The sequence below is a fragment of the Argentina anserina genome, chromosome 4 (genome assembly GCF_933775445.1).
Source record: "Argentina anserina chromosome 4, drPotAnse1.1, whole genome shotgun sequence".
Lineage (NCBI taxonomy): Eukaryota > Viridiplantae > Streptophyta > Magnoliopsida > Rosales > Rosaceae > Argentina > Argentina anserina.
In genome coordinates, this window is record NC_065875.1 from 649986 (window position 1) to 666775 (window position 16790).

The 16790-nt window shown below is 36.2% G+C and overlaps 1 protein-coding gene and 1 long non-coding RNA gene across 8 annotated transcripts; both read right to left on the reverse strand.

Moving 5' to 3' along the window:
- Nucleotides 1–1112: 1112 nt before the first annotated feature.
- LOC126791094 (uncharacterized) lies at nucleotides 1113–5929 on the reverse strand. Of its 7 annotated transcripts, XR_007671787.1 has the most exons (8): nucleotides 5824–5929; nucleotides 4959–5078; nucleotides 4602–4699; nucleotides 3957–4055; nucleotides 2976–3128; nucleotides 2503–2564; nucleotides 2220–2263; nucleotides 1113–1740 (listed from the first exon to the last, which is right to left on the reverse strand). It is a non-coding gene; the product is annotated as an uncharacterized LOC126791094 (long non-coding RNA). The 7 variants fall into 7 exon arrangements; XR_007671789.1 differs by lacking the exon at nucleotides 2220–2263 and having other exon boundaries at nucleotides 1113–1737; XR_007671788.1 differs by lacking the exon at nucleotides 2220–2263.
- A 192-nt stretch (nucleotides 5930–6121) lies between these two features.
- LOC126790262 (sulfate transporter 3.1-like) lies at nucleotides 6122–9782 on the reverse strand. Its single transcript, XM_050516433.1, has 11 exons — nucleotides 9343–9782; nucleotides 8998–9205; nucleotides 8676–8847; nucleotides 8433–8498; nucleotides 8036–8149; nucleotides 7811–7933; nucleotides 7574–7700; nucleotides 6995–7472; nucleotides 6789–6874; nucleotides 6600–6676; nucleotides 6122–6500 (listed from the first exon to the last, which is right to left on the reverse strand). Exons 1-11 carry the CDS (start codon nucleotides 9668–9670, stop codon nucleotides 6312–6314), a joined length of 1968 nt encoding a protein of 655 aa, XP_050372390.1. The 5' UTR covers nucleotides 9671–9782; the 3' UTR covers nucleotides 6122–6311.
- Nucleotides 9783–16790: the final 7008 nt, after the last annotated feature.

Sequence of the window (16790 nt, forward strand, 5' to 3'; positions counted from 1 at the left end):
ATGGTTGAATTTAAGAAGTAACATCCATCAAAATTACATATGATTGCAATTTTTGTACAAAAAATATGAACATCAGACACGATTAACCTGCAGATGTCGCAGTACAAAATGCTTTCAACAATGCACTTAAACAAACCAAACCATTACCGGTGCAAGCCTACAAATCCCAAATAGCCAAGAATCTGAGTAAGAGAATGACAGAAAACCAAGCAGAGAGATACAGCAGTAGCAGCACAGACCATGATAATAATAAGGGATATAAACTTTTTGCTTCTCAAAACATGCAGATTCTTGACAAAGCATTTTCTTGTTTTAATTTACATATATTCTTTTCTGAGCTTTCAGGTATTTATTATCAATTATTTTCATTTGTTCTAGGCCATTAGAGGGTTTTGTTACTTTTCACAGTTTTGCTTGCTATCAGAAGTTTTCATTTTTTTAAAACCCGTTTAATGCGGCTACAAAAACTATTAATTCTGCATTGCATTTTTTGTTTCTTTCTTTGCTTTCAAAGTTTCCTGCAGAATACTTTAAAAAAGAAACATATAACCAACATTAACTATTAATACTGCTCCTATTCACATATTAAAGAATACTTTCAAACCAACATTCTTCCTTTCACCATCAGTACAAAACATCAAACAGCAATAAGAACGTACCACCACTCCATCAGTACAAAAGTTTTATAGAGCCATTGCAGCAAAATGAAGCAGTATGCAAAACTCGCTGGAGAAATTGTCCAGGAATTCATAGTCCCTGTATTTAGGAACTTAGATTTGACCTACCCTTGTCATATAAAATAAATAAATTCAGCGTAGTGACTCGTATGCATGCGAAAGACAATTATACAACTCAATCACTTAGGACTGCACTAATCACGATCATAATCAGTGTATTCCATTTTTGAGACGCTCGTATCAGTCGTATGCATACAGAAGACACAATTATACTAAAGTCAAAACAGAATACAAAAGGATTAATATGTACAGTAGTACGATTATCTACAAATGAGATAATCCTAATGGCAGGGGCAGCCTGTTGCCGTGGCTTTTATCAGTGCTATCCTCTGTCTGGTGTGAAGTAAGAAGAACGTCAAGCTTGTGGAGTAGAGAAGCAGATAAACTAAATGTATAGATAACTCATTATAATACAACATCATAGATTAAGATGGCCAGAATTTGCATGCATTATTATTATGATGACAGTTTGCATAGAAAATGAGACTACAGAAGCAAAAACAGATTTTTCTGGTAGATAGGCATTTGTTCTAATAGTGCAGTACTTCATCTGATGTAGAAGTTTTTATCTGCAAGAAAAAAGGGAAACAATTATTGCCAACTGAAAGTAGGTGAAACAAGTGATGCCTTCCTTCTGGTTTTCTTCTATGGTATTCCATTGCTTGTTGATTCCCTGAAAGAAAATGTAAGATTAATTATAGGAGGGAGTGAAGCATATTTTGAAATTTATCAGTTTGATCAAATTTTGTATTGAGCTTTAACAATTGTTTTGTGTATGGTTCTCTAAACTATGTCATTATAAACAAGTAACATATCTCAGGATCCAAAACAATTAACAATTTACTTTATGATTGTAGAAGAGGTATACCAAAGTTGGTCATCCAGCTCAGATTTTGATACTTAAAAAAAAACACAGAATACCAGATAAGAAAAGGCATGAGCAAGAAGAAGTAAACCCTTTCCTGGTCATCAGAGATTAGCACAACTGCAATTTGGTTCCCTGCTGTAAATGAACTACTGTCAGTGTTACATCAGTACTGCCAATAATTGCAACAACATGTACAAAGCGTTTTCATTTATATTACAACAACAACAACATGACGCTCTATGACATCTCTTAATATAATTAGTTAAGTAGACATTTCATGGTTCTTTTGGTATTCAGGGGTATATACCTGCTGAATTTATGTCATCCAATAGATTGAAATACAATTAGAATATGTGCTGGTCACCCCATGTGTCATCAAGGGCTGAATCATATGTCCTCGAATGGATTGAAATACAATTCGTTAATCTGCTTTTACACCCCTTATGAGGGCTAGTGACTTATTGCGGTAAGAAATCAATTTGAAATATTCAACATTACATGCATGCCTAAAGACAACTAAGGCTATTGGTCTGTGAATAGTATATTATATGTTATATATGGGCATGTCTGCAAGCAGAGAGTTGGCATACATTGATGAAGCAATCTTCTTATACCTTAAAGGAGTAACTTCCCTTTCTCAAACCAAAGATCCAGAGTCCTGCCAAGTGATAATTTTGTATAGTGAGATCCTAGCCTAGCAGGAGCCTACGCAGTTTTTCCAGCATACACGCAGAAGTTATATAAGCACAACAGCCACCTTTAGTTATTTAAAACTACAGTTCTTACTTCCTATCTAAGTATCATATTTCTAGTTTCTACCTCACAGATGGTTGCCAATAGACTCTGTGCTCAGTTTTAGGTTCTCAGCGAAAACATATTCGTACATAAGTGCAATACCTTTGAGGGATTACATATCCAAAGATGTCGTGTTACAAACTTGAGTCTCTGCAATTTTGTTCCTGCAAATAGAAGAAACATTTGTATCACAAAACCCACCAAGAGCATTACATGAAATTTAGCTCAAAGATAAACAAATAGCTACGGGTCAAATATTATTAGATATAGATTATTATTCTTGTACCACACGAAGAAAAAGAGAAAAAAGTATGCCATCCCTTCTAACAAATTTAGATCTGCTATCTCTTTTTTCCTACTCGCCTTGCAGATGCCAGTAGTCTCTAAAATTATTATTCACTTATTTTTTCCTCTCCTGAACAACAATTTGCGTCTCCCTATAGCAATGGCTACCTATATACATAGAACGTGATTACTGTGGGGTGTTTCTAATCCAGTACATCTCACACCTGGTTGTATGCTTTTTTCTTTATTTAGGACATGACTCTGGACCTTAGGATGTAAATCATCCACACCTGGTTGATTGTTTTGAGGTAATTCAGAACATAAGCGAGGGGGTAACATTGATGCTTCAGAAGTGTAGAACCCAGCATAAATCTTCTTCTTCTTTTAATCGGCACATGCTCAATTTTGTAGCTGAACCGTATTCCATGTACAGCCACGCCAAGCTATTAAAAACCAAAATACAAAGAAAAAACAAAAAACGATATCAGCATCATGGAATGTAATTACATTTGCATTATTGAATACATATACTTTATAATTGGAGCAGAGAAGTGACCAACAAACGAATGTAAACAATATTATATTATTTACAGATGACAGTTAAAGAGAGTGCTGTCACACAGTAAAAAATAAAGCCCAAGGTAACGCTACAGGTTTCTTAGCTTTCCAAATATTATTCATAATAAATTGCTGACCAGATATGTAATGCAACTAAATCTGTCATCATTTTACAGATTACAAAAGCTGAAATGACAGAACGCTCAAAATTATCCAAGCTACTACTCGCCATGTAAACTGCAATATCGCTTCTTCAATTTTTTTGTATTCTAGTTATACTGAAACATAATCGACAACTTCTGGTTGTCTTCATAATCTTGAATGTCAGTCCTAAACTTCTTGGCTCACTCAAAATACATCGGGATGAATACATTGCCCCATCCGATGTATAGAACACTCCTGTCCCAAAACAACAAAAACTGAATGCAAACTCTATATAGCCTCCAGATACCAAGAGATCCTCAAATAATATAAACAACAAAAGACAGTCATCTGCTGTCAATGAATAATGAACTGCTCTCCAGAAAGTATTAAGATCTGCAAGTTCATTTATATATATAAATTTTATATAATTAAGTTAACTGATCATGGCCAAACCTAAGAATGTGTACAATGGTTATATATACTGATCAGCCAAAAACAAAGTCATGCAAAAATATGAACAAATCTGTCGCCAAATTGGGCAAGAGCAGTAGTATTAATGGATTCAATACCTCTGCAAATACTTCTGCAACTTGAATTTAGTCCAGGAACCCTTTCACAACGGGAAATCAGCGAGACATCAATCAAATTCCATATTCAGCAGGAATATACTGTTAGCAGCCAAATCCATATGAAATATGTCAAATTGTGCAAAACAAAGAGGTGTAAACTGCAAAGTAAGTTCATTTTGTGATCCCTTTCAAAACAGCAGACAAAGAACACAAAATAATAATAATAATAATTGAGCAAGATTAAAATCACAATTGGGAAAAAAACCAATGTAGTAGTGATGTTGTACACTGAATTCATGTAAACTAACTATATATTCATGTAATATAGTACACCAGTAAAGGTCAGGATGAGGGTCTAAGGATCTGTTTCAAAGCCTAGCCATATAATGAGGTTACTCAGAAAGAGGACTATGCAAATTAAATAGTACAGAGATAATGAGCTTTTTATCTTGCATTCACAGTCATATAACGGTTATTCCATACCTCAATAGTAAAAGCTAATATCTATAAAAGATGTAGCTAACAACAGTAGTGACTACGGACCACCAAAATTACTTGATTCATCTGTCTATAAACTTTTCTTCACCAAATCTAGAAAACTTGTTATAAATTACCTAATGCTCTTTGGTAATGAGCATACCATACCTTGGTATCACTCCCAATCAAAAGAACATCATAAATATCATCCCCTGGCATTATTTGTAATCCATCCTTTATCATCCCTTCAGATCCAAGAGAACGTCCTGTCATCTAAAGAATTTTGGTTAGCACCAGTTTATTTACACAATGCTGAATTCAATCAGTTCTCAACATACCGACATTTATAGGGTAAAATTAATCTTTCAAATCAAACTCTCTGATATATGTATTGAACTGTTAAATCGCTACTGAAATTCTTGCTTGTTTTTTTTTTATAATGAATGAAGCACTAACTTAGACAAATTGAATGAAATCTTGTTAAACGAAAGAGAGCTAAAGTAATTAGAATAAAGGGATCTTTACCCAGGTAAATAAACCACGGAGGGCGGATACCCAATCTCTGAATTCTGTAAACTAACTTGTCCCCAAACTCTCAACTGAACACTTCGTGAGTTCGTGACAAACAGCAGCTAAGTTCCAAAGCTAAATTTGACAACAGAAGCACCATCAGAATATTAAATTTTCACACAATTCCAATTGTAAAAATCTGGTTCACAAAAGAAGCACCATCAGAATCTCAAGGTGAAAATGGGAATTACAGCACAATTATGATCATGATCAGTAGAGTTCCTCAAAGAGTTGAGATTCCACCACCAAAACTGCTTCTAACCTCAGTCCAGTCGTCATTGAAAGAGACTATCTTTCCTGACGACCCTTTAAAACATTCAAGAACCAACCCATAATTGTAACACAAAGTATTTCAAATCCAAAATTGCGTTTTGGATGTGGGTTCACTGGGTTGATTCTCAAATCTTCAAAGGTTGTCCCCAAATTAAGAAAGTCTCTTGCATTGACAACTTGACAGAGTTAAAAGCGGTTACGTGCTGGAATCTCTGCTCGTTGAGAACACTCTACTCTAGTACTCTTAAATTCTTAATCGAATCACATCAAAAAAAAAAAGTGCATTCCAAGAAACTGGAGTGAAACTGCATGGAGGGTTGGGTGTATATAAGGTGGTGAACTGGTGGGGATGATAATTAAAGAAGACAGATATGAACTATGAAGTAGTTCACGGGCATGAATCCCATGATGGGCATCTGCTTTGGTCATGTTTTACCTTAGTGAAAGAGTCGTTGCGGGTACAAAACAAAGAAAGGTAATCGATTTGAACCTATCTTTCCCCCATGTGGTCAGTGTGTGAAGAAGAAGTTACTCAGAAGTAACTAACCTTGGTCTGTTTTCGACTGGGCTCCCTCTGAGCTGGTTCAACTGCTGTACTGCGTTCTTGCTCGGCGGGAATCCGAGGTCCAAGTCAGTCAAGGCACCACTTAACTTCCCCTCTCTCTCTCTCTCTCTCTCTCTCTTGTCGAGCTGAGAATCTGAGATGGAGATAGCTTTTTGTAACTTTTTTTTCTTTTTGGACCGGGTCTCTGTTTTGGGCTTTTGAACAATCAAATCTATATATTGATATTGAGATTAATATGATGTACAAATGTGAACTTCATTTTACTTGAGTAATATGATTACATTTATGTAGTTTATTCCTTTATTGATATTGATCGAGATTACATCTAAGTTTCTTAAGCGATACAACTACCGCTTGCTTCTACATTTTTCAGCCCCTACATTGTGAATTGAAATGTTAAAGCTCGATACTTTTCATTAATTAGATTGATCGAATCAAAACTTCCATTGTACTTGATTAGTCCTTGTGGTTTAGACATTGTCCTCCGGTGTCTTCGTCCTTTCTTCTAATGGACTAGGTTTGATGCTTTGCAGTTGGAACTTACATGCTTGTACAGCATCTTCCACTGTAACAAACATCCATTCCAGGCCAATTGTTTCAATGAACTTCGAGTTATCCAGCTTCTTAATCACTTCACTTCTCGGATTTGCTAATACAAGCTAATGTATTCAGAGAAAGAAGATAATTAGCTTATGTGAAAATGTATCGATGTAGGATGTACAACTTGAATGAGTTAGAGATGGAATATAACTTTGTACCTTGAGATTCTTTCTATCCAAATTTCTCTTGACCTCTTCTAGCATGCTGATCCCACTAGTATCGATGCCTCCGACAGCTATAATTTGATGTATGTTAATATTAGCAATTGATTGCGAAGTGAGATAGAATGATAGATCAAGATGTAAATTGAGGCTGCTAGATGCAGATCTAGATGAACATGCACTTACTGCTAATGTCTAGGATTAGATATTGTAAACTTATATCTCCAGAAGCTCTTATCCTGTCTTCCTCTTCATATATCCACCTTGAGATCCTGTGTACAAAATTAGAAGATCAAATTAATATATCAGTACTTATTATATCTATCTCAATGTGATCATGTTTCACATTAACAATAATTCTTACATAACATACAATAACTTGTATATTTTACCTTTCCCTCAAGTAGTTAGAATTGGCAAAGTATATGGGCGAATCAATTTGAAGAATGAGAACTCCTGGAATATTGTTTGCAGCTGGGTATTGATCAACACTTCTATACACTGACGTGTTTGGAATGTTGCCTAAATTGAGGGTCCTTGGTCTCGCTATGAATAGGATCAGTCTTAGCAAAGAAATTATAACCGCAATAGATAAGCCAATCTCGACACTGCCAAAAGTAACACCCAAATATGCACCCAAACATATCATACAGTCAATCTTATCAATCTTCCAAAGGTGGATGACGGCTGGGATGTCCATGATGCCGAACATGGCCATTACTATAATGGACGAAAGAACCACTAATGGTGTGTACTCGAACAATGGCGTTAAAAATAGCAGTGTCATCAACATCATAACCGCCATAACTATATTAGAGACTTGAGTTTTGCATCCGGCGTTGAAGTTTACCGCACTTCTCGAAAATGGTCCTTCAAGAACATTTAGCCATGATTAATCAATGAAATGATTCAATTTGAACACTATTATTTATGTAGGAAAAGTCAGACACGGTGTTGAAAGATGTATGTACCTGCTGACAAGAAGCAAGAAACGCAAGAGCCTATAATGTTCATCAATCCGAAAGCGATCATTTCTTTGTTTCCATCAATGTGATAGTTCTTAACTGTGGCAAAACTTCTCCCAACTGCTACTCCTTCCTGTACAGTCACCACCATTCCAAGCCAAAATTTAACCCTAGAATATGATATGTTATAGTTATTAACCTGGTTAATTATTATGAGATATTTGCGAGTAGCTCATAACTTACAGCAAGACCAATAATGCCGGAGATCAAGCCTGCTTTAATGGAGACGGCAAGATGACTCGACTTGAAAATTTTACCCATGTCAGACACAGTCACAGGGTTTATTCCCTTTTTAAGAGTCCCAATCTACAAAAACAAATAGATATGTAGAGTTAAACTAAACACACATCTAATCGATCAGTAAGGTTATATTTCATGAATGAAGTAGTTAGCTAGCGAAGTGTTTACCACTTTAATGTTGTGATGTTCTGCGTGGGTTAGATAAACCAGAAGGCTCCCCATGATCACGCATACTAACGGCGCCAGTGCACTTACCCAAAACAAAGATTGTCTTTTCTTGCTCTGCTCATAGTCAGAATCAAACAAAAACAATTATTCTTTAAGTTTGTATAAGAATTAATAATCTATATATACATTTGGTTAGAAAATACATCCAACATTTAATAAACGTTTTAAGAACATTATATATAATCATGGATAAAGCTATTCGTTTTTTATATATGTATGTATGCATGTACAAATACATATAGTTTAATATTAATTTCCCTCCAATACCGTTGGGAGGAAAAACAGTAGAAGGTTAAACCATTAGAGCTAGCTTCAAATGATACATGCATTTACTCACAATGAATTTACAAAGGAAGAGAACGAGAAGGAAACCAAATCCCATCACAGCAGGTTCCCACTGCCACTACAAAATGTAAACACATAAGGACCAAGTCAGCATCACTCCATTAATTCCATATAGATTGGAAATTTGGATGTCCCAAAAAGATAATTTTAAGAGAGAAACATATGGATGAGAGAGAGAGAGAGACAGAGATGTATGTATATACGATAATACGAAGATCGAGAAATACATACGTACCTCGTCGTAGTGCTTAATGACTGATGTGAGGACAGAGACAACATCTGTTTCTTGAGTGAAGTGTTTTATCCCCAACAACCCTTTAAGCTGCTGAAGAATCACAGTAGTAGCTGCTCCACCCATGAAACCCAATATTGTCGCATGAGAAAGAAGGTCCACCACAAAACCAAGCCTGCATGGCCAATAAAAGTTCCTCAATTTCAAAAATACTAACTAGGTATATTGTCAAGTATGTAATTAAAGATGCGCTTCTTCTTCAATAGATTCTTTTTAAGTTTGTTACAACTTATTACAACATATAGTTACTTTTGTTTATAAATACCTTAAGAAGCCAAGTCCAGCCTGAAGAATTCCAGAAAATAAGCAGGCCGTGAGAGCCATCTGAAAATAGAGATTTGGGTCTTGAGTAGGGCTAACTTCCTCCGACAATATACTAGCTAACAAAAGTGATGCAACAGCCACAGGTCCGATTGCAATATCCCTTGAGCTTCCGAGAATCGCGTACACAAGCGGAGGTACAAAGCTCCCATCTACACTCATTTACCAAAACACTATATCACATTCTTGTACAGTATTTACGTAAATCAACGCTGTCATGAATTCATGAAAACATATTAACATTAACATTATACGTAAACGATGTGGCAGCTTGTATTTGGTCACTTACATATGCCAACGATTGGCGGCACCCCTCCCAAGCTCGCATAACTGATCCCTTGTGGAACTGCCAGACTGGAAATGGTGATTCCGGCGATGAGATCAGACTTGAGATAGCTTAACTTGTAGCGAGGAGCCCACTCGAGGATTGTAAAGAAGTATTGCAAGCCCATAACTACTTTTTTAGCTGCGGGTTGATTCTTGAATGGCCTGAAAGGGTCGTCAGGAAAGAAAGTCTCTTTCATCGACGACTTCACAGCCGTTAGGAGGGGCTTCGGTGGTGGAATCTCAACTCTTTGAGGATTGTACTGATCATGATCGTGCTCTGCCGTTCCCATTTTCGAGTCACTTCAAAAGAAACAGTCAGTACTAAAGCTCTGTGGTTTTTAAGGCTGTATATATGAACCAGATCGAAGATATGTTGTAAGGATATAGCCTAAGATTTCTTTGAAGGCAACTATGGGGTATTCAAGCTAGCTCGATCTGGAATGAAACGCCATGGAGGGCTGGGTGTATATATAAGGTGGTGAAGTCGAGAAGATGAAGATGAATTGGAGGAAAGGATCTTTGAGTGGATAGTGGAACCCACAAGTGGACTCACACGTAACAGTATACCTTCAAGTATTCAACACTGATCTACAGAGTCCATACATAATTAGAGAGAGCTAGCAGAAGAGACGGCAACGAAGATGTACGAGAGGGTCAGTGATCTGGGGCACCTGCGAGAAGTCATGAACAAATTTTGTTTGGTTTATATTATTATATAATTAGCCCTTTTGAAATCGACGATACTGTTATCAGACCATGAGAGGAGAAATAGTAAAAGAGATGTTGTGTCTGATTCTATTTAGTCGATCCCTGATTAGGGTTAGTGCTGGAGGACGCCCACCAATGTTGATACTGGTTTAAATTCCACGTACAGAATGTTTGAGATTTTTAGAAAGGCCTTGCACAGAATGTTTGAGAAGTCATGAACAATTTGGTTTGTATAATTAGCACTTTTGAAGTCGACGATACTGTTATTAGAGCATACGAGGACAAGTAGTAGTAGAGATGTTGTGTTTGATTCTATTTACTCTCCTAGTGCTGGAGGACGCACGCCGACCAATGTTGATACCAGTTTATAATTTCACTTGGAGAATTCAACAAATAGTAAGTATCTCAATTTTAATATCTCACATTTTACAACTATCACATTAGAATATTAAGTTTATATTTCAATTTAATTTTAGTTTCTTTCGTCGGTTAATACCATTTGTATTCTCTCTCTCTCATGCAACTCACTTTCTTTTTCTACACCTAGCCGCGCAGGCAAAACGCAGACGGAAAGATTTGTGCATTCTGGCGACTTTCTTTAGTGGTTGGTGGTGAGTTTATCCTCTCCTCTTCATACCCGACTCGATTTCACATTTGGTTTCTTAGATCTATCCAACACCTCACACCTTTTAAGTATGATACAAAAGCTAGATTGATGGTGACGGTTTTGATTGGCTCTAGCTTCAGATCGAAGGTTTTGCAAGGGTCTACGAGATCGGTGGCGGCATGTGGTTTTGGTGGTGGTTTATTGGTGTTTGAAACAACGTAAATGGTCGCCTATTGCGGTGGTATTTCAATTTGGTGCTGGTGGTTTTAGTTGATTGGTGACGGGGTGGGGAAGAGCAGAGACATTGGTGACAGCCGACCATAGTGGTGGATTAATTTGGTTTCTTGATTAGACTTTGATTGTTCTAGGCTATGGTATTTGGGTGAGCTCCTTTGTTTTGGTGGTGGTGGTGATACATATAGTTCAAAGGAAGAGGGGAGAAGAAAAAATAAATGGAATTTGGTGGTGGTGATGACGGCCGTGGTGGCGATTTTTGACAGTTTGGTGGGTGAGTGGAGGTGGGAGGTCCTTATTTAAGACTAAAATCTTAATTATTGGTAAATAATATAAGTACCCGTATAATTTTAATACATACCAACTAATTATATAAATTAAAATACTAAAACTAATACTAGCACATTACACAATTTTAAAAAATTAAATAATTTTCATTACTTAATTGACGAAAGGGTTTCGTCTCCTAAGGCCTTAGCGACAATTTTTTAGTCACCTTAGAGGAATAAGGCGTCCTTAAAAATACTAGATGACAAAAATAATTTTTCGCCTTACACAGTTTTAGAATTTTTTTTGTTTTTTTCCTCGGCTAATCTGTTACGGTACCGATCTGAGCAGACGAAAATTTCGTTGGCTAAGTAATTATATGACACCTGAGACTCTTAGCTGACAAAATAATTTATTTGCCTAACGTCTTTATTCTGGTAGTGTCTCACCTACCCGATAGCATTAAAAAATTTCATATAATAAGTGCTACCATGCAGGGGAACATGAAGAAATGTAATCGAAGTGAGTTTCGTCTTTTGAAGCGCCAGTCGCGTAGGGCGACCGGGCCAGGCCGAGTCAGAAAGGCTTTGATGACTCAAGGTTCATATTAGGGAAAGGAGAGTGAGGGGAAGAGGGGGCTGCTCTCGGCCCGATCATTCAATTCGCTCCAACAGACAGGCATGATTTTCTTTTTTTGCTTCTTCGCCAAAGTTTCACACAAGAAACTAAACAGGCAAAGTAGTATAGAGATAAAGAAAGCTTGTACGTATTTGACAATGGCATATAACCTAGTTTGATCGATCTCGCTATGCAAATGTGAATATCATATATATAATAAATTTCACATAAATCTTGAGAAATGAAGATTACACAATATACATTTTCGTTATATTAAAAGGCTTATGAAAGTAGACGATATCAGATACACTAAGGGATCCTTTTTGGGTCTTTTAAAGGGATGACTCATTTATCAGCTTTTTGATGACATTTTCACATCTCCACCATTCAAATTTTAGAGTCTAACGTGTAAATTACCTCTGTAAAATTTTAACCAAAATTGTGATCTTTAAGGTATCAAACTTGGTGAAAGCAATGGACGCACCAAATCTATCAAGCATGAACCATTCATGCTTATAAGTTTAATTCTCAGTTTTGAATTATTTAAGCACATTCATTTTGGCTAAAATTTTACAGAATTGATTCACACATTATAATCTAAATATTGAATAGTGGAGATGTTAAAATGTGATTAAGAAGTTGGTCAAGCGATATATCCATTTAAAATACCCAAAAAATGGATCTCTTAATTAGTGAAAGGGTCATATATATATATATATACATACATATTATATATATAGACATATTGTGTATATATATATATATATATAGGTGTGATAATCTCATGCAAAATTGTTCTAGCGACATATTTTGAAATCCTCATAAAGTTATAAAATGTGAAATTCACACAAATATTTTGAGAGGATAATTAATTTAATAAACTTAAGGTCTGAACGAAGTTCGCAAAATCCTTCACCAAAGTCACATGACAGTCCCAATCGGCATTACAGTTTCCCCCATTATTATGTAGTGTTTTACTGTTTATAACTTATGTGATAAACGTTTCTAATAAAGTTAAGGATAAAAGGACGCAATAAGAACGGGTAAGAGTTATTAATTTTGATATTAGTCAAATAAAAGTACCAAATAAATAAATGTTACGTTTCAAGAATATTTGAGCAAAGGGTCCCTTGAGCAAATCATATCGTAATATATATCAGACAATTCTTAGCTATGAACCTATGAGTATACACATCACGTTTATCAGTTTGTATTCATAGGTCAGAAGAAATCTGTTCAAGTCTTGATATGATCAAGATGATGAATCACACAAAAGATCATCTGGATTTATTTTAAATTGAGGATGAATTTTCTTTCGTAATATCAAACAGTTAATCTGCATTTAGTTTGATCTCACTTAAAGAAAAAAGTAAAGGAATGGACTGATAATTTACCTGGATAGAATGTATGGATAGGTGCTCGATCTTGAAGTACAATAACATGCATCAGCTTCCCCACAACAGTATAGTCTCCTTTCACAATTCTCTGTATTCTTACAATAGTAATTTAAGCACTCTTGTTATTTGAATAGTGCTCGTTCTCTGCGTGCGTTTTCAGAGTGATGGCAATTTTGCCTCATATTTTATAGGTTCAGAGAGAAGATGGTGTATGGTAACCACGAGCCACAACTAAATGCGATTCAGACGACGCGTGTGTTAATCCTTACCTTAATTGAATCATTGGTTTTCATTGTGGTTAGGGATTCGGATACTTCAACCGATTAGGTAACGAATTATTTTATAAACAAACACAAACGCACAGTCATAATTATCATATATTCTGTTGTCATTAGATCAGATAATCCACATCACAGTGGCGTCTGCTATCTTATCCAAGAAAAACGAAATTGTATTGGATAGTTACTCTTCTGTTTTATCTGTGGGAGATAAGGAATTAATCTCACTCCCATTGACCTAGTGATATTTGCTATAATAAGCATGACTACTTAGTCTCTGCCCCTTTGGATATATAGTTGACGTGTGGTCCAAGTTGGTCCTCGTCCTAAAATTAGAAGTTGACCAAACAACACGCCTACAACTACGAGACTTCTAGACGCTTGTGTTTTACACAACTGTTAAGAGAAGAAATTCTCTAATTTGGAGAAAAATTAAAAATATTTGACTATTAATATTACAAGTTTTCGATGCTCATCGTTCTGTAAAAGAAATTTTGGAAAGTAGGGTGAGTACATGAATATGAATGATCAATATTCATCTATTTTCCAAAAATATATTCACTGATGTCATTACTGAGTACATCATCGATGACTAGCTACCTCATGCATGTAAGCATGAAGTGCATAATTAAGTTATTAAGCAATAGCTTGATGAAAGATGATTGATATCCCATAATCCATGTATTTCAAATATCTAATACCTATATCAAATTTTGTCTAATTACTGTTTGGTATCATAGCTAGGATCTCACTTCCAAATTAAACCCATTCTCCACATCTGCTTCCACTCACCCAAGGTTACGCGTACGCCATCACCTAGGAGCTCCGATCCGTTAATAATTTTCAGTCTAGCTAGCTATTTGTTTATCAATAATATTATCTTCATCTTATTTCAAATTATAAGAAAAATAAAATAGGAAAAAAGGAAAGTTGAGAGAAGAAAACGATGTGCACGTTGATGCAAACGTCGAGAAAATGTTGTGATGTGTTTCATGTGGGATGAAATAATCAGGTGGCCAGGGCAGTCCACAATGGTTGATCTCTAGTTCGTTTTGACCTAACATAAAGAGAAAGATAGCTTTTGCATTATCCACTTCTCTTTTCTAACATTTTTCCCACTCTAATCATGACGAGAAAGACGTACTACTAATCCTGATGACATCATTCTCCGTTTAACATTCATCGGTCTCCTACAGTCCTACTCAAGAGACTCATTTTCATGGTGACAAGAACTTCCCCGAGGCCAAACTCCAACGTACGGCTCATCCGGTGGAGGGCGTCTCTATCTAATAAGCCGTATTTCTCGTGTGTGTATAACTGTATATAGATAAATAGATGACACTCAAGTCTCGCGGAAGTACGTATAAGTAGTACGGTGGTAGGACATGGATCAGTCTATAATACCATTTATGTATAGTGTTATTTAAGAATAAAAAATATGGATACCATACTCACTATGAACGGACCACCGTACAAGGCACATCAACACTCGCAAGAGGCTGTCGCCATTCATGATGATGCTCCAAACTATTCCGGTGAAATCAGAGTTTAAGACTCCCTAATTTTAATTATTTTCTTCATTATGAGCACACTTATACCAATCTCTTTTGATTTTTAACATCATTTCGCATATTCAGATATTTTCTCTCGGCATGTCATACTCGTTCTCACACTACATGTTATATTACATGTCACATCTCTATCACACTACCTATCACACTACTTATCACACTCACTGTCACATTTCATTTCACACTACCTGTCACACCTCCTATCACACTTGTTCTCACACTACTCATTACACTTATGTCACACTACCTGTCACACTCGTTGTCACACCCCTTGTCACAGTACCTATCACACTCGTTGTCACACTAACTGTCACACCCATGTCACACTACATGTCACACCCGCTGTCACACTAACTGTCACACCAACTATCACACCCACTGTCACACTGTTTTATGTGACTATGTTGTGACAAGAAAAATAAAAAGAATAAGATGAATGACTATAAATAACGAACCTTAATTTTTTTACTGTTATGTGATTTTAAACTTCTCAAATCAACTCATACGATTCAAATATCGACATTAATGTCATGTCACATCCCCAGCCTAACTACACACTATCTATCACACTAGTTATCTGCATGTCTTACTACCTATCACACAAACATTGTTCTGTGACATGTAGTGTGACGCTAGTGTGATATGTGGTGTGACGGGTAAAAAATTGAAATTGAAGAAACAAAAAAGAAACACCAAAAGAAAAACAGAAATTCTGACTTAGGCACCTAGATAACTACTTTGGGCACCCATGTCAATATATCTAGCCAACATCTTTTTTCCGGCGAGCTGCATCAGCAGCAACAACAACGTCGTCTTCTCCACTCCACAACGTCGTCATCGCCTCTAGATCGTCACCACCTTCAGCTCTTTGTTGCTGTCCACCAGCCGTCGTCGCCGCCACCTCCAGATCTTCAACCTCGTGGTCTCGACGTTGTCCCTGCTCCTCCGACCTTGGCTTGTCCCAGACAACGCTCCTTCTACACCATCCCCGTGCCACTGACCTTAGCTTCTCTGGTCGACGTTGTTTCCTTGCCTTTGACCTTGGCATGTCCCTGCGCCTTCGACCTTGGCATGTCACCGCACCTGCAGACGAAGTCGACGAGGCCTGGATCGAGAAATCCGATAAGCTCTGTCTGTTTTTTTAAATTATTTTAGGGAGAGATAGTAATGGGCAGTGACATTGTGTAATTTTGGCTAAATTTCTGGGTAACGGTCTAAAGGTTTTTCAAAATTGACTTTTTTATAATTTCTAAATCTTTGGTGATTTTTTTTCTAATTACCAATGTTCAAATTAATTTTTTTATAATCTCCCCTTTATGAAATATTAATTAAAGGGTGTATAGATTTTTTTTCGATAAGAAGCTAAGGTTAGTATAGTAGTTGTTGTTTTTTTTTGTTTTTGTTTTTTATTAAGGGTTTGAAACCAAGCCTAGGACTTAGCCCCACACATATTTCCTTTTAGTAAAAACTAAAACTAAAATATATATCAAGGAGGGCTAGACCAAAACTCTGCCAAGAGAAAAAAAACAAATCTTTAACAAATATGATACAGAAAGTAGATCATCATACTATGAAAACTGATAATTATGAAATCCCGAGTAATTAGTTTGTAAGAACTTAACGAGAGCATTACGAGGACTATCATACTGAGCAAATGTGTCATAGATGTAAGTATAGTTGTAGCTAGAAAGCAATTAGAAGCAGAAGTATATCACGTATATAGATGTAAG

Coding starts and splice junctions, on each gene's coding strand:
- LOC126790262 (XM_050516433.1), bottom strand. CDS start 9,670: ATGGGAACGGCAGAGCACGATCATGATCAGTACAATCCTCAAAGAGTT. Junction 9,206..9,342: donor GCCGCCAATCGTTGGCATAT/GTAAGTGACCAA, acceptor AAATGAGTGTAG/ATGGGAGCTTTGTACCTCCG. Junction 8,150..8,432: donor TCTTCCTTTGTAAATTCATT/GTGAGTAAATGC, acceptor GACTATGAGCAG/AGCAAGAAAAGACAATCTTT.